The 21,616-nt window shown below is 32.4% G+C and overlaps 1 protein-coding gene across 6 annotated transcripts; it reads right to left on the bottom strand.

Moving 5' to 3' along the window:
* Positions 1 to 5,040: 5,040 nt before the first annotated feature.
* Positions 5,041 to 11,986, bottom strand: LOC112001578 (serine/arginine-rich splicing factor SR45a). 6 transcript variants are annotated; one of them, XM_065779529.1, is made up of 5 exons: positions 11,871 to 11,986; positions 7,674 to 8,791; positions 7,329 to 7,562; positions 6,430 to 6,582; positions 5,041 to 5,333 (listed from the first exon to the last, which is right to left on the bottom strand). In XM_065779529.1, the coding sequence occupies exons 2-4, from the start codon at positions 8,756 to 8,758 to the stop codon at positions 6,444 to 6,446; spliced, it is 1,458 nt and encodes a 485-aa protein (XP_065635601.1). In that variant the 5' UTR covers positions 8,759 to 8,791; positions 11,871 to 11,986; the 3' UTR covers positions 5,041 to 5,333; positions 6,430 to 6,443. The 6 variants fall into 6 exon arrangements, 5 of the variants coding, with proteins under 5 accessions (XP_065635601.1, XP_065635600.1, XP_065635602.1 ...); XM_065779528.1 differs by lacking the exon at positions 5,041 to 5,333 and having other exon boundaries at positions 6,211 to 6,582; XM_065779530.1 differs by lacking the exon at positions 5,041 to 5,333 and having other exon boundaries at positions 6,211 to 6,582; positions 7,329 to 7,559.
* Positions 11,987 to 21,616: the final 9,630 nt, after the last annotated feature.

The raw sequence follows: 21,616 nt of genomic DNA, 5'->3' as shown, positions 1-21,616 counted from the left end.
CGAACCGACCGGTCCTGTCTAATTTTTAAAACAGTGCTAATGACACGTTGGTTTGATTGTACAATACGTACAGTGAAACAAATGTTTTGCCCTTTTTTCTTAAAGATTTATTGTATATATATTGCGGTAATTGGTAACATGTTACGACTAATATACAATAAAAATAAAATAAATAATTGATTCATGTAAAAGTAATAGTATGTCAATAAGAATTGATTCAATTTATTATAAGGTTTAAAGTCATAAATTTAAGTGGGTATTTTTATATTTAAATATCAAATAAACATTATTTATTTGACTTATATATATATCATATCATATCATATTATATTATATTATATTATATATAATAAAAGCTGGACTTAGACACCGTGGTTGTGCCACGTAACTTCACCAAAATTGCATAAATTTTATTAAGTTTTTAGATTTTTAAAGAACTAAAAATGAATAGTATACTACCATGACTTTAATTTATTATTATTATTAAATAAAATTAGATTAACATTATTTTTTTATTTGTTAGGATATATTTCTTAAATTAAGGAATAATATTTAACATACAAAAATTTAATTTAGATAATATTTATTATCTAATTAACATTATTTTTTATTTGTTAGGATATATTTCTTAAATTAGGGGACAATATTTAACATACAAAAATTTTATTTAGATAATATTTATTGTAGAGACACGTTTTGCAGCCCAAGCCCAAGATGTATGGGATTTTGGCCCAATGAGCCAAGTGCAATAAATTTGTAGAGAGTGAGTTGGAGAACTAGGCCCTAATGAATTTGACAACGATTAGTATGGATTTAAAAGATGATCAAGTAAGAACAAGGAAAATAGAGCTGAATGAATTCACTGTCCAAGGAGGTATTTTGTCATATAAATCAACAATAGTTGGGTACAAGTACTATTTTGATTGCTACAGTATTCTTTCTCTATTTTTCCAATCTCCTCATCATGGTGGGTCTCTTACATTATATAATTTCCCTTGGACTATCCTGATCCTACACTTGTTGATCATTTGGGCTCTTACTTGAGTGCCCTTACCATCAGACACCCTCTTTGGCTTTTTATGAGTTGTGGTACCCAAGGCAGCACTGTTTAGGGGTCTTCTCCATATAAATACGGCCAAAAAAGTAGCTGCAGTGCATTTAATACGGTGGTAGCAACTTTTCCTTAGATATTTTCGGACTCCTTTCCTTCTCTTATGTTCATGAGGCATGTCCCTATCGCTGAAACTTCTTGGAAGGCCATCTTGATTGCTGAAATACACACACACACACACACATATATATATTCCTTATAGCTATTGTGGGGCCAGAAAATCAAGTAGCCAAGGCCCACTTCAACCCAGGCCCAGATGGCCCACGCCGAGGACGCACGATGGGTCCGAGGATGACCCTATCCTCGGTCGTCCGAGACCTCGGTGCAGAGAAGGGCAAGCTCTGGGCGAGCCGTCACCTCGACATTGAATACGTTCACCTAACCCCTCTGGCCGCATTAATGGGGATGTAACCCCTTGCCAGGGTGACATCGATCAGGGTGAACCACTTGAGCACGGATATGACTTTTGATGGGATAGGTCGTCAGGAGGAAGGCCAATAAATGATCAACAGGAGGAAGAAGATGGGCATATATAAGAACGGTGAGCAAAATGTATGAGAAGGGGGGGAAAAGAAGAAACCTCCTCGGCCATGGGCCGAGGAGCATCCCCCAGTTGTAAATTGTTCTAAGTATTTTTTTTTCAATAAAAGAAAAAGGTGTTCATGCTTCGTAAACGCCGATCAGCGCCTAAACCTTCAACCCACTCTCTACAAATTCATTGTTCTGGGTTTGTTGGGCCTTTAATCCATCTCTTTTGGGCTTAGGCAACAAAAACCGACCCTACAGCTATCAACCACGTTCTCTTTTTACCTTTTTTTTAATTTTTTTATATGTTACGTTATGTTGAATCAACTCTTTTTCTTTTTTTTTTTCATATGACCTTTTTTAATTCCAATTTTTATGGGATAAAAACAAACACATTGATTAGATGTCTTTAATTTCAATACGATTTAAATGAATTATATTTCAAATGGAACTCTACTAATATATATAAGGCAGAAATCACATTTTCGTCTCTACATTTTTAAGTGATTCCCACTTTGGTTCATAGATTTTATTTTTACCGCTTTTAGTTTTTATCCTGAAAAACGCTTTCTGTTTTGGTCCCTGCCGTTACATCAGAGACAAAAAATGCACACGTGGCAAACGGTAGAATTAAAAAAATATTAAAAATATTTTATTTTATTTTAAAATAAAATAAAATTTTAGTTATCAACAATTTTAAAATAAAAATATTAAAAATTTTAGTTAAAAATAATTGTTTTTCATGTTCTTCCCCAAAGAACATGGTTGCCCAAAACACTTTAAGGATGAAAGTTGCCGATAGAAATTGCATCAAATCATCACCATTCTTCTATTCTCCTGGTACCCACCTCAATTTTCAACCTCAATTAATTAGACCCCTTTGAATTGATGTTTGTGGTTAATTAATAAGTAAACAAATAAATGAACCCAACAGATTTATTCTTCTCTTTTCCTCATTTTTTTTCAACAAACAAAAGTGATGCTCAGTGTTCTCCAACACCCAGCTCAAATTCGTGAGTACTTCTTTCCTTAGCTTTCCCATAAACCAAACAAAGAATTAAATTAAATTTATAAAAAAAAAAAAAAAACAAAACAAAACAAAGTTAAAGAAGGACCTGGAGCTTGCCACCACTACCGCCAAAGGTCATGTGGGCATTAATATCTATCTCTAGAGCCTTCATTTGGTCAACGATATCGGTGACCATGGTTGGCAAAGGAGAGTTGGTGCCCCAGGCCTGCCACTTCTGCAATGTAACAGACCTATTGGCAGGTTCTCTAGGAGGAGAGCGAGAGGTTGAGGCTGAGGTTTATTTACTCTTTTATTTCATTTTGTTAGTTGATTGTGTTAGAGTATTTGAGTTTGATCATGATTTTGTATATGTTTTTGCTTTTTTGGATGCTAAGAAAATGAAATAAAAGAGAAGAAAATCTTGAATTTCTTATTTTTTGGGCAACCATGTTCTTGGGGGAAGAACATGAAGAATAATTATTTTTAACTAAAATTTTTAATATTTTCATTTTAAAATTATTGAAAACTAAAATTTTACTTTATTTTAAAATAAAATAAAATGTTTTTAATATTTTTTTAATTTATCCATTTGCCACGTGTGCATTTTCCGTCTCTGTTGTAATGGCAGGGACCAAAACAGGAAGCGTTTTTCAGGATAGGGACTAAAAGCGGTAAAAATAAAATCTAGGGACCAAAGTGAGAATCGTCTAAAAATGTATAGATGAAAATGTGATTTCTACTTATATATAACTCTATATATATTTTTTGGAGTGAAGCTTATTTCAATATGTGAATGCCTAAATCTCATGACAATGTAGGTATGCATTCTTTCTTCTTTTATTATTATTATTTTTATTTTGTTTATTTTCTTTAGTGTTATTATTGGTTTTTTTTTCTTCATGTGATTTTAATTAATGAATTCAAAACATTCGAAAACATTGTCAAGTTTCTAAAGGCTCCTTCTTTGTTTTTGTATTTTGTTTTTATTAAATTGATTAGGTTTTGAGTATTGTTTGCCTTTTGTTTAAATAATTTTCTTAGCTTTGATCTAATTATATGCTTAGGGTTAGGGTCTTAGAATTAATGATTAAATATGGTTAGAATTAATAGATTAATTTTAACAATTTTCTTATTTGATTTTTATGTTAAATCAAATTATCAAGATGTTCTAAACGTGTATTCTTGAATTATCAACTTTAATTTTAATTTATAATATTATCAAGATTATATTAATTTTAGATTTATCAATTGTTTAGTACTTTTTTTAAAAATAATTATCAATTTAAAATTCAATTTGGAATTATCAATTTAATTTAGTTTTAGGAAGAAATCTTACCCCTTATTTTAGTGAGATAATTATTTACACTTGATAATTTTTTCTTTTATTTTTATTGAATCTATTAAAATATATAATTATTTATACATTTATTTTATAAGTTTTTTTCATAAAACCGTGCAACGCACGGCCTATAACTAGTATATATATATAATTTTGTTTAAAAACCAATTTTTTTAGATGTAAAATTATTAATTATTTTTATTTATGTTTGTTAATGTATTCTTTTACAATTGATAATAGCTAATCTACATGAATCTCTTTGTGACATAGAGGATACACTCATGAAAATTATCTTTTTGAAACATTTTAGATTCTCTCAGTTGGCTATTGTCTCGGTATAGTGGGAGATTTCTTGGTGGTAGGAAAAAGGATTTAAAAACTCATTTATATTTTTTTTCTTTTAAATAAATATCAAATACATTCTGCAATTGTTGGACTCTTTTATATAATTTTGGGCTTTACAATTCTATGGCCTTTTTTTTTATAACCAAAAAAAAAAAAAAAAAAGTTTGTGCGACTGTGAGACCTTACTCCAGGCTTTACAATTCTATGGCCTTTTTTTTTATAACCAAAAAAAAAAAAAAAAAAGTTTGTGCGACTGTGAGACCTTACTCCTTAGGCATAGGCTTAGAATTGGCCCTAATATTAGTCATTACTTGCAAATCTTAATAAGTTATGGGTTTTTTATTTTATTTTATTTTATTTTTTTTAGCATTGCTCTTAATGATATGAAACAACCACACACAGCAAAACTTTAAAAGATGAAGATGGAAATTTCAAATTCATTGAACTTTATTGCACCGGTGGGATGATTCTCAACAGAATCATACAATGTATGTTCTTCAATTGATTTTTTTTTTTTTATATATAAAATAAATAAATAATAAGACTGTTCCTTTATTCTTTTATTTCATTTATTTTTATAAAACACATAATAATTTTTTTTTATAAACTTACCCGTTTCAATGTTTAAAACAAATGGTGCCTACAAGGTATTGATCCATACGAATTTAACCAAGCATTATGTAACCTGAAAGTTGACTCATGAGCCATGATGATTCATGAATACTTGGCTCTGAAAACACAGACCTCATTCTAATTAAATATGTTGAAACAGTGTTAATGGGAACAAATTTCCTCCTTTGCATCTCCATTTTGTTCCGTTAAATTATACCAGCATTCCGACCAAAAGAAAAAAGAAAACCAATATAGTATGTATAAACAAGTTCGGGCATGCCAGCACAACCTTTGCAGGGTCCACTCAAAATTCAAAAAGAATCCAGCTCTAGTTCAATAATTTAGTTACCCAGCCAGCCTCACCAAATCAATGTATAAAGCACAAGATGCACCTGAAAACCAAAAACCTTTTAATTACTTCACTGGTAGATTTATTTCTCAAGAAAAGAGTCCCACATGCCTGAACTCATACCAAAGGGCTCAAAAGAGAGACCACGTGCCACAAAAGATGGGGCCTTTATGGCTATGTTGAAGACAAGGTGATCTACCAGCCAGAATTTTAATGGTTCCAGCCTAACTATTTATAAACTTTCATAAATTTAATAACTTATTTCCAGCCTATCTATACTAGAATCCATAGTAGGTCGATCACTTTAAGGATATACCTTAGACAAGTCCATAGTGGGTTGATCATTTTTACTTTTAAGGATATACATTCATGCTAGTTGTTAACTAAAAATAATTGCTACCACTTACTGTCATGGCTAGTGGTTAGTCTGAGGTAGGCCATGGGTTCAAATCTTCAAAGGAGACATTGTCACTAATTCAGTTAAGGTATTTCCTTTCACTGCCTGAAACACTGAAACTTGATTAAGCTAAAATCATTATATGAGGTAACTTATCCAAGAAACCTTGTTATATAAGCCTCTTAGATGGTAAGACTTAAGAGCCTTGTAGCTCAATCAGCATCTCCTAATGTTCCAATGGAGACATCCAGCCATCCAGGGTTCAAATCTCTCATCTCCCATTAATAACTATTGAATTATCAATAACCAACAAAAAAAAAAAAAATCTGTCTCCAAACATTGGTTCTTGAGCAGTTAGTAAACTACTGTGACAACATATAGGGCAGCCATACGGCTGGAGGATTCCTCTTACCCTTTTATTCAGCCAAAAATAATTTTCAGACTAAAATGTACTACTGCAAACATAACCGCCAGAATAAGGCAATACAGAAATAGTAAGAAACTAAACAACAGAGCCAAAAAGTAATGCACAATGGTTATATGCTTGCTCCCAAGTGATGCATTAAAGGACTTGTGTTTTGGTTAAAACAAAATCTTTTCTTTTTGGTGGAAATCACCCTGCTTCAGAAAATTGGTACTACACTGTTGTGGTAGCATAGATAAAGATATAAAATTCAAAACTCAACTGTCTTGAACAAGATTTCAACACTATAATGTGATAACTAGACTCCTAATCATAAACCTGTACATAAAGCTTCAAGGCCCTGAAGATTTTGATTTCTCCACAAGGATAATCCGACCATTCCATTCAGTCTCATCAAGAGCTCTGATTGCTGCATCTGCATCTTCATCCCTCTCCAGGGATAAAAATCCAAACCCACGCGAATCACCAGACCTTAAATATTGAAAAGAGAAGCAAAAAATCAACTCACAGAAGAATACAAAAGAAAAAACAATCTATCCATATTAGAGCTTAAACCGCATACTTGCAAGTGTCTCCTGAAAAGAATGACAAGTTCCATAAAGGCAAAAGCTCAGGTGTTCCTTAAACACTTCAAATAAAATAGCCACTTAGAACAGCAAAAGGTGGATTAATTAACCTATATATTCACTAACATGTCATTCAGATTCCATTACAAACTTTCCAACTAACAAACATGTTCAATGTTTATAATAAGGGATATGAAAACCTGCTCTCCATTTTATTGGATAATTAAAATATCATATAGAAGCAGTCAATAGAGTAGCAATAATGTTTAAGAAGAAACGTTATTGTATTCATTGATTTGCCAATCACACAGGTCACACTTTTTGACTACCATTACAGTTCAATTTTTGGGGCTAAAACATATGTTTCTTGAAAATGCCATTCCCAAAAGCCATCCATCTCTGTTAGTTCATGTTTGGAACATTTGCCCATCCAAAGAACATCTTTCTATAGCACAAAACTTCACCTGGTATAAGCAAATCAGATTTTAAACTTCCAATAGCTGACCACCAGTACAACTATATAAAATTGAAATGTCTGTAGTGATAAATCATTATACAGATGAGATTAGAAAAAGAAAAAGACCTCAAGGATTTTCTTGTCAGAAGACCTGAACAAATTCTTTCAATAGAAATATTGCATCACATATTTACCTCTTGTCTCGAACAATACGAACATCTCGTACATGACCAAACCTAGAAAACTTTCTTTCCAAATCTCTCTCTGTAGTCAAAAAGCTAAAACCTGCAACAAATAAGTTTCTACCAGGTAACCCCACTCCAGTTTTCCTATTACGAGGCGGTGACCAGGGTCTCCTTCTAGGGGACCAATGATGAGAATGATACCCTGAAGGGGAAGATCTTCGCCTTGGAGAATACCTTCTCCTGCTAAACAAAAGAATGTATCTTTATGATATAAACCCCCACTCTCAGTTTCATAGTACAAAAAAAAAAAAAAAAAAAAAAAAAAAAAACACATAAATGGAGATATAGATTCACCTTGGTGATCTATAACGATCTCTTGAATATGGGGACCTTGAACGAGATCTGTCACGATAATCTCTCTTGTGATCCCTTCGCCGAATGGGTGACCTTGACACTGATCTGTCCCGCCTTCGATACTTTGAGGGCGAGTGGCTGGTTTTTGGTGATGCAGATATGCGCTTCCGAGAAGAATCATGCTTATGCCTGGACCCTTTCTGGAACCCTGGTGGAGAAACAGAAGTTTTCATAGTAGGAGACATATGATCCTGGGATGGAACCCTTTCTACCAAGCCATTCCTTTCAGGTGAAGAATGTTTCTGCCTTTGGGATCTAGGTAAATATGATGGGTCCTGACAACCTTGTTGAGAAGACAATGTCTTATCACCATTGGGAGAGTAGTGTAGGTCAGGAGACCTTTCAGGTGAAACCAGCATCTCTCTTACAATCACAGGTGACGTAGATTGTCTGGGAGTTCTCTTTGGCGATTGCATACCAGAATGGATCATGTCCGGCTTTCTGTTCTCAGTTGGTGACTTTCCATCCTTAAGTTCATTTTGGCACCCCTGTGACCTCAGAGAAGTTAGCAACTGTCCTGTATCAGTGCCTTCCCCTTCTATTTCGTTATAGACACGATCGCTCTCCATTTGTTCACCCTGATTTCCCTGTGCTCTCAGAGGAGACTCCTGTGAATGAGCAGAATCTTCAGTTCCCTTTTCACTATGAAAAGTTTGTGCCTTAAACTGAGGGGAGTTAAGAAAATTACTGCCATGCAATTCATCCATCTCACCTTGGTAATGGTTGTTCTTGAGTGGAGACTCAGTCCTCTCATGATCAGAATCAAATTTTGTACTCCTAACATCATCATGACCAAATTCTGCTGGTAGATTTCCATGAGAAGATTCTGAAATGTCACGTGTGAAATCTGTAGGCAGTGAAGGGGATCCCAGTTTCCCATGCTGATTCAGATCCACATTTAAATCATCACTTCTAGCTAACTTATCATCAACATGATCTAGAACCTTTTCTTCTTTATCAACTGCAAAGTTGCAGTCTAAGTCTCCAAGGAAAGCAGAATCATCATTTTCGTAAAGACTACTCATTTTAAATCCCTTCTTGGGGAACCAAACTGAACCCTGCAAAAGTTCAACTAGAGTAATAAATACATATTGCACATAAGCTGAACAAACAAAGAGAGAAATAGTTTTCAAAATCCATCATAGATCATCCAAAATATTTTGATGCAATGTCAAGCCTAATCAAAGAGGAAGATCATAGCAACCTATATTAGGAAATATGGAGAGTTCAGGACATATCCTTGAGAACAAACTAACCAACAAATTTGGAAGGCACTTTTGTAATTATATATTAACAAATTACCTTGTGTAGAAAAGCACAATTCCTTTGACATGAGTAACACTAAACAAATGGCAACTCGTTCACACAACCCATGCAAATTATGGCAGCATCATAATTACTTCACCCCTTCTTCCCAAAGTTAAGTTACCTAGTGCTTCCCATGTATGCCAAAACTACCATGTCTAAGGGTCCGTTTGGGAACAGCTTATCTAGCTTTATGCTAAAAAGTTTATGCTGAAAATGTGCTAAAATATACTTGTACATTGAACAATTTTGAAAAAGTGAGGAAAGGTGGGAAAAAGTGAGGTTTTAAAAAGCTGTGCATAAAAGCTAAAAGTTGATGCCAAACAAACTCTAAATCAGGTTGTATGTGATTCCTGTATAATCAGTTCATAAGATCAACATCTTCTAAATGCAAGCAGGCACCAATTTAAACTAATTAGCACAAGTCCTCACTTCTTGTTCAAAATAGTTAATACTGTCTGCTTCTCCCAAGGGAAGCCAGAAAAACAACTCACAGTAAGCGTACTCTTTGTATGAAGTTAAAAAATATATATGCTGTATTATACCTCAATATGCAAGATTTATTACAGACACACTGAGGAGACTGAAATTTCTCATTATGGGAGTTCATGGAACCTTCACTAATTATGCTTTTCACAGCAGTTGAAGTACTTCACCCCTTCTTCCCAAAGTTAAGTTACCTAGTGCTTCCCATGTATGCCAAAACTACCATGTCTAAGGGTCCGTTTGGGAACAGCTTATCTAGCTTTATGCTAAAAAGTTTATGCTGAAAATGTGCTAAAGTATACTTGTTCATTGAAAATTTTTGAAAAAGTGAGGAAAGGTGGGAAAAAGTGAGGTTTTAAAAAGCTGTACATAAAAGCTAAAAGCTGATGCCAAACAAACTCTAAATCAGGTTGTATGTGATTCCTGTATAATCAGTTCATAAGATCAACATCTTCTAAATGCAAGCAGGCACCAATTTAAACTAATTAGCACAAGTCCTCACTTCTTGTTCAAAATAGTTAATACTGTCTGCTTCTCCCAAGGGAAGCCAGAAAAACAACTCACAGTAAGCGTACTCTTTGTATGAAGTTAAAAAATATATATGCTGTATTATACCTCAATATGCAAGATTTATTACAGACACACTGAGGAGACTGAAATTTCTCATTATGGGAGTTCATGGAACCTTCACTAATTATGCTTTTCACAGCAGTTGAAGTGTGCTCCATGGCCACTGACCCTGAAAATGCCATAAAACGAGGCACCAAACACTCATGTCGATGCCAAACTGGAGTTCCACAACAGGCAACATGGGCTAGGAACTCTACAAACCCATGATAAAATCAAAGGTTCTTGAAGGCAAGTTAAAGTAATCATACTATGTTAATGGGAATGACATAGCTTGATGGCTCTAGTTGAGGCTCAATTAGGAGGGTGTGCATCCCCACACGGTTAAAGGCAGCACCACTTCCCAGAACACCCTTCAGAAGAAAAAGGGGATTAGGATTTCCCTTTGACTGACAAATCTTGGTACTACTATCTTTGCAAGTGCTATGACTCCCAGGCTCACAATACCAGCAGGGAAACTAGCAGCATCAATCCAAGCCCTAAAGAGTGGCTCTAACCTTACAGCCTATTTTCAGTATTTTGCAACAGAATGTCGCCATTGTGCTTTCACAGATGAGATGTCGCCTGTATATCAATAACAGCTCAATATAGAAACACACAGCTAAATTAACTTAGAAAAGTGATGCAACTTGCAGTTTGGGAACACCTTTAAGTACAAGTACACTAAGACAACAACGTCCTATTTTATCCTTTCATCACTCTCAAATTGCTTGTATCAAAATTGAAACATGGTACCCCTTGCATCGTCACACTTTGCCTAAATACGCCTCTTATAGTCTCAAAGAATTCACACACATGCACATGCACACAGGCACAGGCACAGGCACAAACATGGGTTTACACACACACGCACATCGATAGGTGGGCTGTGACCATCCTCCACCCTATTCTTAGGAGGGAAGAACACCCCATTTGAGCTAGAGCTCATTGGCCAAACTTATTCATATATACTGAGCTTCTTTATTACCATGCTTAACTTTCTCACCACATTCCTCTAAACCATAACTCTACATTCTTTCAATATAACTTCAGCGAAGGCTACACCTACACGTTCATGACCCATTAATTTTTTTTAATTGATATAACAATAAAATATCCTTCTTACAGGCTAGTTTTCGACACCCAACTTTTCAAAATAGTATTCTAACTCGATAAATTAGGCAACCTTTCTCCATAATAAAAGGAAAACCCATTCATAACCAATTGCATACAAATACACACACATTAAGGTCTCAGAAGCTTCTAAACACAAGCCATAACAATCTCATTCACAAATGCATGTATGTAGGTATGTGTTTCTGTCATAAAAAACTAATGATATCATAATTCCTAAATGATTATTGCTTTGCCCCACTGAAGCATTATCTTCAATTTACAGTCCATGGGCATTGATGAACCATTTTAAAGATTTGATTTTTACAACAAATTATAAAAATGCACTACGACCCTTTTGTGTTTTCCGATTAAACTTTCAAATTCAAATTAAACCCATATATAAATAGAACACGCGCGCACAAACACAACACAAAGAGGCCAATACTTGAAAATGGTATTATTCCTCTGTAATGGAATTGAAACTAATTTTTAAATTTTACTTTAACGAAAACAAACTACATGCGTAACCATCAAACTCCAGAAAAACTGGGTTTTGCATCAGACAAAAAAAAAAAAAAAATTCAAGAAACAGGTATTTTGCATTAAACCCCAGAGAGAGATTACCTTTGATTTTTCTTTTTCTTTTTTGAGGTGAAAGTTTTTCCTTCGGCAATTCTATTAGAAATTGTTTTTCAATTTTCACAATGGTCGATAATTGTTTCAGGGAAAATAAAAATACAGAATATAAAGAGAAAAGAAAATGAGAGAGGGAGAGAGATGTGTTTTTTTTTTTTTTTTTTTTGGAAAATTACATTTTCAACCCTAACAAACTCCAGAAAAACTGGGTTTTGCATCAGACAAAAAAAAAAAAAAAAAAATCAAAAAACAGGTATTTTGCATTAAACCCCAGAGAGAGATTACCTTTGATTTTTCTTTTTCTTTTTTGAGGTGAAAGTTTTTCCTTCGGCAATTCTATTAGAAATTGTTTTTCAATTTTCACAATGGTCGATAATTGTTTCAGGGAAAATAAAAATACAGAATATAAAGAGAAAAGAAAATGAGAGAGGGAGAGAGATGTGTTTTTCTTTTTTTTTTTTGAAAAATTACATTTTCAACCCTATATTTTAGGGATAGTTTTAAATTCGACCTTATTGTTTCAAAATTTTCAAAATAAAGCCTTGAAGTTTAGGATTTTTTAAAAAAATAACTATAAATTTCAAACTATATTATTAGTTAGACAAGATTTGAAACATATTTGGTTTATAGCAATTCGATTTTTTTAGAGTTGATTTTGCCCTTTGAAAATCTACTAGGAAATCGAGTTTCTAAAGGGCAAAATCGACTCCAAAAAAATTGAATTGCTATAAACCAAATATGTTTCAAACTTTGCCTAACTAATAATATAGTTTGAGGGATTTGGTTATTTTTTAATAAAATCCTCCAAAATCGAGTTTCTAACACTCGATTTCCTAGTGGATTTCCAAAGGGCAAAATCGACTCCAAAAAAATCGAATTGCTATAAACCAAATATGTTTCAAACCTTGTCTAACTAATAATATAGTTTGAGGGATTTGGTTATTTTTTAATAAAATCCTGAAGTTTAAAATTTTTAAGAGGTTACAAATTAAAATTTTTATTTTCGTAGTTTCAAATAGAACATTATATTCTTCTCAAAAAAAGAAAAGAAAAAAAGAAACATTATACTTTTAAAATCGTATCAATTTTAAATTTGATTGGGGAAGTTTGACTTTTAGGCTTTACTTAAAAATTTTAAAATTATAGGGTTTGATTTGAAACTACCACAAATACTGAGTTTAAAATATAATTTATTCTTTTTTGTATACATATTTATAGGGCTATTGACAAAACAAATTAGTCTAAAGTGTACTTTACACATTTTAAATTTGGGATCATTTTTAAATCAATCTTTAACATGAAAATTGCAGTTTATTCCCTTGAATATTACATCAATATCAATACTTTATTTGTTAGCAATATGACACTAACATGCCAAAGCCAATGTCTTTTTCTTTTTCTTGGATAACAGAAGACGATGTCATTTTAAGCCAAAAATAATTTTCATTTGCTAAGAATGAAGTTAAATAGATAAATTTGGGTGCTTAGGATAATTCGTGAGACCACGCTCGTCAAGCGCTTCATTGACAAAAAGATAAATGAAAAAAAAGTTAGTCAAATGGTTTTTAGTTATGGATGTTGGCATGGGTTGTTGGCTTATAGCTATGGATCTTGGTCAACTAAATGGATTTTTGGGGCAAAACTTGAATAATAATTCTGTAATATACTAATATTGGCACAATTTTGAAACTATTTAGGTATCTTGCCTTTTTAACCCCTTAAAATTGTGTGTGTTTGTGGTTTTATTTATTTATTTATTATTATTATAATATATATATATATATATATAAAAGATAGAAATATTACTTTAACTGAATATAAGTGAATGTGTGCGAAATTCCTTCCTAAAAATTTGAATCCCAATCTTCATCCCCTTCCACCTCATAAAAATTTATATTGTGTAGGGAATATGATTTTAATTAAAATTCAGTCAAATTAGCTAAAAATATGTTACGTTCTCAAGTTTCTTTAAAATAGCTTTGTGATGGATTTGAGGAGCTCAATTTTTTTAATTAATCAAATTTTTATTTTTCAAATTTATTTATTTTTTAAAAAAACCTTTTTCCTTTTNAAATTTGCTCAAAAATCACTAAAAACAACCAGTTTATAGTACCAAAATAATTTTCGGCAGTTATTTAAAATGATAATTTTCAAACTTAAAAAACAAAAATAATTTTGGGAAATAAAATTATTAGATTAAAATAACCATTTTCAAACTTAAAAGACTAAATGCACACTATCAATCCACTGTCAATTTGAGAGCTGAGACATTATCTTTGAACTATATTCATGAACATTTGAAATCTATCAACACGAAAAAAAATTTATTAAGCCACGACTTTGGGTTTAATTGTCTATTTGAAGTAACTCTAAAAATATATATATTTAATGTAAGTTCCTGACATAAAAATATAAATTAAATTTGAGAAATTACTTTAGATTGTAATAATTACTTATTAAAAATTTCAAAAAGTTTACCAAAAATTTATATTGTGAAATTACTAATGTGAGAGTGAGAGAGAGAGAGAGAGAGAGAGGTGCATCCCGCTTGGTTTAATAAGCTTTTGCTTTGGGTCGGTGTCTTGTGGGCGTAATAGAAGACTTGGGCCATTCAAATAGATAAACAAAAATATGGCCTGGCTTACAGGCCCAACAAGGGAAAAAGAGAGAAGAAAGGAGAATTGTAAAAATGGCACGTGAAAGACAAGCATTGTTATGTGGTTCACTAGTCTATAACAAAAAGTGTTTTGAATGGACATTCATCAATCAACTATGGACAACAACTACTATGGCAGCCCTTTCATGCTATATAATGTGTTATATAAGATAATTTCAAAATTATTAGCAAACAGATTGAGACCACTCCTCCACAAGATGATACCTCCCTGGCAAGTAGCCTTCATTCAAGATAGAAAAATACAAGATAATAACATAATAGCCCATGAAATCATTCATGCTATGAGAAAGAAAAAAGGTAAGGAAAAGTGGATGACAATAAAACTTGATATGGAAAAGGCATATGATAGATTGGAATGGCCTTTTATTCTTAATGTCTTAAGAAATTTTGGATTCAACGAGAGATAGAAAAATTGGATTTCAGAACGCATTTCAACTATCTCTTTTTCTATACTCATAAATTGCTACTCATTTGGATTCTTCCAACCTTAAAGAGGTCTAAGATAAGGAGACCCTCTTTTCCCATTCCTATTTGTTGTAGTAGCAGAAGTACTACCCAAACTCTTGAAAAAGGCTGAAGAGACTAATAAGCTAAAAGGTATCAAGCTTGCTAAGGGCTGCCAACCAATATCTCATCTCCAATTTGCAGATGATTTGTTCGTTTTTGGGAGGGCAAATGAAGAGAATATAAGGTCCATCAAAGAATGTCTATCCACTTATTCTTCTTGGTCAAGGCAAAAGATAAATACCCACAAATCTACCATGGTTTTCAGCAAAAACCTAACTAGTTGGCATTCTAAACATTTGCTAGTTGGGAGCATGGGTTTGAAAATTGAAGGGTCAAAAGGAAAATATTTGGGGTTGCCATGTTGATAGGAAAGTCAAAGAAAGGTACATTTCAAGAGGTGATAGAAAAAGTTTAGAAGAAGTACCAAGGCTGGAAAATTAAGATACTCTCATAGACTACTAGAACCTCCCTAACTCACACAGTTACCTCAGCCATGTAATCATATGTTATGTCCTCTCTCAGACTCGCAAAAGAAACAACAAAGAAACTTGATGCTTTAAATATGAAATTTTGGTGGGTTCAAAGGAAAATGATTCCAATTGCTGCATCCTGAAGAACTGGGATTCTATTTGCAAGCCCAAGTTCATGGGAGGCCTAGGCCTCAGAAAAAGTGAAGATTTCAATTAGGCACTACTAGCCAAGTTAGCTTGGGAGGTCCAAAAAAATGAGGATAAGTATTGGTTAAAAATATTTAGAAGAAAATATCTAGGAGGTGGAAGTTTTACCAATACAAGGCCACCTAAACAAGTGTCTTGGATTTGCAAAAGCTTATTTAGTTGTAACAAGCTCATTAAGAAAGGCAAGTGCTATAAAGTGGGAATGGAAGAAGTATTAACATATGGGATGACCCTTAGGTTCCTAAAGAACTAAAATTTAGATCAAAACTCAAGGCTGGGGTGGCTTCAAACAACTTGTTAGTAGCTGAGCTCATCCATCATGACTCAAGACAATAGGATAGGGAATTTTATTTATTTATTTATTTATTTGAGACTCAATCAACTACAAGGATCCTTAATATCCACATTCCTGCCTCCCTAAAGAGTGACACCTTATGCTAGGGACAAAGTCCATCAGGTGAGTTTACTGTAAAATCAGCATATATGTTAAAAATGCAACAAAGCAGCACCTCACTGGGGCCAATGCATTAAGCTTCTTCTTTGGAGAATAGTTTGCAAATCTCTTCCGGACCGGGAGATTCTTAGTAAAAGATTTCCAATTCCTAGCATGAGCTGTCTAGTATGTGAGGAGAAGGTTGAAACTGTTGAACACGTCTCTATACACTGCCCCGTCATAGTTCAGGCTTGGGCCAACTCAGTTTGGCCCTTAAATATGGATGTATTTGAAGATATGAATATTGATCAATGGATAAAGATTATAATGAATCCAAGAGAAATGTTAAAGATCCAAGGCAAGGAAGCAAAGGAGTTTAGTCTTTTTGCAGTAGTTCTCTGTGACCAAATTTGGAAGAATAGAAACAAAACAGTGTGGGGAAACCAACTAGTAGACCTAATCAAGCTCTCCATCCAAATAAATAAGGTATTTATTCAACACAAGCAAGCTTGGCAATCGATTTTGGGGAAAAGAGAATTCCCCTCATAGAAGCCTCTTCTCTTGGATGGATCAAATGTAACTTTGATGCAGTAGTGAAGCCTGATAAGGTGGTGCTGACAGTGGTTTGTAGAGATAGCAATGGATCCATAATAGTAGCACAATCTTAGGAAGAATGCCCAGGTGAGTCCTTATAGGTGGAATCTAAAGCAGCTAGTTTGGCTCTAAAGAAGGTTTTGCAGACTTGTGCTAGAAGGAGATGCCCAATCTGTGATAAAAGCTATCCTAAACCCATCTACAACTCCTCATTGGTCCATCAATGCTATAATAGAAGATACCCGTGTGATTCTAAACTCTTTTGTATGTTGGAATGCCTCTTTTGTTTTTAGAGACTCTAACTTTGTAGCTCATTCCGTAGCCCAATGGGCTTACTTTTGTAAAGTTTTAGGACCTCCCCACCCCCCCCCCCCCTTCTTTCTCAATAGTTTTTGGGTTTGTGGAAGGAGGGGTAGGCTAAATCTCTCCCCTTCCCTTGCTTCTGTTTGTTTTTGCGATCTTTTTTTGTGTTAATATATTGCCTTATTCAACCAAAAAAAAAAAAAAAAGAAGAAGAAGAAGAAGAAGAAGAAGATACTATGGGGTCATTTTTGTCCAAAAAATACAAAAAACAAAACAAAACTACTATGGGGTCATTTGTTCCAAAATTTTTGTGACAAAACCAAACTTTATCTTCAAATTAATTTTGTGTAAGACCATTCCCATCTCTTATTAAAAAAAAAAAAAAAAAAATTCTCTATTAAATGTTAGTGATAGCCCCAGAAATTTTGTTTAGGGTGGTCATTAATAAATAAAAATAAAACTTGAATATATTGACAAAAAAAAATAGTCGTAAATACATAAGGTTTTAAAAATTCTTTGTACGAGTTTTTCATATTTTGAAATTGTTGTATGATAGCTTCATTACTAATGTTATTAGTTACATCTTTTTCAATATATATAACCAAATAATCATTAAACTACTGATCTTCCTTTCAATTACCAACATCTTGTTTAAATAAGTAACAATGTAAACAAAATGCATCATCTTTTTTTATGATATATTCCTACCACATTTTTGTATTCTTTAAATTAATCAAGATTAAATCAATGCAATGATCCACTAATTTTTTCTTTAGGGAAATCATGGCTAAGAGGTTGATAAGAACATCTTAGTAAATATGCTTTTTTTTTTCCTCCTGATAATTAGGATGAAAAGATGAGACATTTTCTCATAGCCTAGGATCTAAAAGAAGATTATTCAAGTGCATATGAATTTTCTTAGAAGATAAATTTTGCAATAAAAGTGATTTCCTTATAAGAATTTTGTTCATAGTGCTAATAAAAAAAATAAAAGGTAAACTATAAGTTCATTCAACACATTCAACACATTCAACTTAGGCATTAAACCATTACATTAATTATGTTCAATAAAGTATTGAAGCATTATTTTAGTGCATATGTGTATGTACAAGATGCATCACATTGTGGGTTCTAGTTAGTTTAACTAGTAAAGTCTTTAATAATCGTATAAAAGATCTAGGGTTCAATCCCCACCGATACTAAAAACTATTTGGTGTCTTGGTCTGATGATAAAGAACTGTCATTAATAGTAGTGGACGCCATAGGTTGAAACTCTCTAAAAAAAAAAGATGTATCACATAAATCCAATAAATTAAACTAAAGACTAAAGCAAGCACTAACTGACTAGGTATTGGAAAATATGCATTTTTTTATTAAAAATTAGCAATTTTAAAATATGCATTTTGAAAACAAAATTTAAAATATCACAATTAAACATTTGATTTGGGCTTTTAAGCTAATTTGTTTGTTTGAACAATATTTGAGAAATGCTACGTCTACAACGTTTTTCACAACAAATCATAATTGGCAATTGTTACTAGTTCTAATTTACATATCACTAATTTTATTTATTTATTTGCTTATCGGTAACAACCTGCCACTTAAGATTTATTGTGAAAGTGTTGAAAAAATGTTGTGAACATAGCATTCTCACAATTTTTTGGTTCAATCTTCAAAGGGATAAAATTTTGGAGAGGTCAAATTTTATTTTTAATGGGCAAATTTTTATTTAGGATGTTCAAGTGTTTTTTTTAGGCTGGTTAAGTTTTTTTTTCTAGGGTGTTTAACAGCCCATATTAATTTAAAATTCCATTATTTTGAGGTATAAATTTTTTTTTTCCAGGTTTAAGGAGGTCCTGTGACCACCCTCAATTATACACAGGACCACCCTCAATTATACATAGTGTGGGTTTGGATTGCGCTCAATGTTGCGGCACGTTTTCTCCTTTGCGTTTTCCCTTTTTTTTTTTTTTTTTTTTGGCCCGCTTTTGCTGACTTTGTGGGAAAAATCGTTCTGTTTGTTCATAGAATCAAATTTATATTTTTTAGTGTAAGTGCTATTTTTGTTGAATAGGATCTACTTGTTTGATTTGATTTTGTAGGGTCTTCTTGTTCGAACCTAGGGTTTATATGTTAAATCTTTTTTTTACTTTTGATGTGGGAAAATATTGTAATGAAAAATAATGGTTTTTGTTCCGATCTGTTGTATTTTCTATTGTAATCAAATTTGTATTTTCTAGTTTAAGTGCTATTTTTATAATTCTTGTTCTGATCTATTGGTTGTTGAGAAAATAATGGTTTTGATTGGTTTCCATCTGTTCAGATTTGGATTTTCTTGTGTTCTTTTCTCGTTACTGTTTGGTTGCTGAGAAAATCAGCATCAAGCAAAAAATTTTTTTTTTTTTTTTTTTTTAATTGGGCCACAGAATGAGCCTTGAAGTACCATAGCCCAACGGGGCCCATGGAGCCCGCGGGGCCCGACGGGCCGGGTTCGGGGTTAAAAAAAAAGCCCGTTTATTAAACGGGCCAGGTTCGGGCCAAGAGTTCAGGTCCGCGGGCCAGGTTCGGGCATTAAAAAACCTGGCCCGAACCCGACCCGTTGCCATTCCTACCCCTGTTAAATGTCACTTTATTTGTTTTATATAATTATTTTTACAACATACCTTACATTATATTTCTTTTTACAATATATCCATTAAAATAATATATTTTTCTTCTAAAAAAATATAATATATACTTTGCACCTGACACAAGTCGTGCATGTTTGAGATTGACATAAAAAGTATATATATATATATATATTTGCTTGTAATATATACTTTGCTTGTGTTGTATGCGAGAGAGACTGAGTATGAGAGAGAATAAAAAAAAAAAAAGGAAAAGAAGGAAGGCACTGGTTGAATATCATCTAAAAATAGATGATAATATAGCAATATTTTATGTAGAGATTTCATGCAAGAGAGCATGAGGTCTTGCTATGGGGCGTTTTAATTTTGCCTTTAATTATTTTACCTCTTTTTATGGAGTTATTATTATTATTTTTACTATAATCCAATAGATTATAGTAACTTCTATTTACTATTATATAAAATATGAGCTGTTCTTGATAATTAGACCAAAAGTTATTCTTTACAAAATGGCCTACTTTTTAAAAATAGATCAAACTTTATGAAAAGACCAAGCCTGGTTATTACCTTATATATTATAACCCAGTTCTGACCCTTTGTAAATCAAAACCTAAACTTTTACCCACTTACAAACTCTCTTCCTCCTCTCCCATGTACATGTGATACTTGTAGAAATCGTTCTCACGAAATCATGTCTTCATTTTTTATCAATTTCAATACCTCAACAATTAATTGTAGGAATGTCAAACCACAATCAGGGTCATTTTGGTACTCACATTAACTACATACTCTTCAAATATTTATAATATATTTATCTCACTATAACTTTTTTTTTTTGTTTTTTTTTTGTTTTTGGTTGAGAAGATCACTATAACTATATAGATTGCAAACTACTTCAGATACAAAATTCAAATTGAAGTCTTTGATGCAACTGACAAAACAACTTTTGTGATATTTGATCAAGATGCCGATAAAATCCTAAATAAATCTTAATGTATTATTTTTGTCAAGATGGCAAAAAAATTTAATATGAATGCAAATACTTACGAAAAATCTTAACAACAACAAATCTGAAGTCCAAATTTTGTAAGATCCAATCAAGAATCTTCCAGTGCTAATTCATTAATTTTTGTATTATTTCTGTAACAACAAAAATTTAAAGTCCAAATTTTGTAAGATCCAGTCAAGAATCTTCTAGTGCTAATTCATTAGTGATTAACACAAATGATGCAGCAAAAAGAAAAAGTGATGAAAGTTCAAAATTGAATAGATAGAGATGACCTAAACTTCAAACGTTGAAGATGAAGAAACAGATGATGATAAAATACTCTCAACAAGTTTACAAGTGTTGCCATACTGCAATAAAAAAGTATTGAAGAAACAAAAAAAAAAAAAGATTTCATAATGAATTAATATATATTTATTAACTTTTATTATATAATATTACTCTAATTTTTATTATTATTTATTACTTGAACAAAATAATTATAATAGATAAGTGTGAGCAATTTATAATTGTTATTTCTTATGATGAACTTATTACTAACAAAATTTTATAATAAATATGCTATAATATATGTATAACATTCTCCAAAATTTTTTTTATATAAAACATTATAATATTATCCGTACATCGCATGAGCAACTTACTAGTATTTTTAACGGTTAAGATTGAAAGTTAAGTTAAAAAAGCAAACTTTCAATCTCAATTTTTGAATAAAAAAAGTATTTGAATAAAATAAAAAGTAAAAATAAAATAGAAGATTAAGGGGGTAATGGTACACCATGAAATATCTTAGATATTACACGGGACCCTAATCCAGAATAAACAAAAAGTAGACTAGAATGGATACATCATGGTTTTCAATATTAAGTGATTTCTCACTAAATTTTTTGTATGAGTATTCTTTTATGTG

This window comes from Quercus suber, unplaced genomic scaffold (assembly GCF_002906115.3).
Source record: "Quercus suber isolate HL8 unplaced genomic scaffold, Cork oak 2.0 scaffold_211, whole genome shotgun sequence".
Classification (NCBI taxonomy): domain Eukaryota; kingdom Viridiplantae; phylum Streptophyta; class Magnoliopsida; order Fagales; family Fagaceae; genus Quercus; species Quercus suber.
The sequence above is the reverse complement of the archived record's forward strand: the minus strand, read 5'-3'. Positions and strand labels throughout refer to the sequence as shown.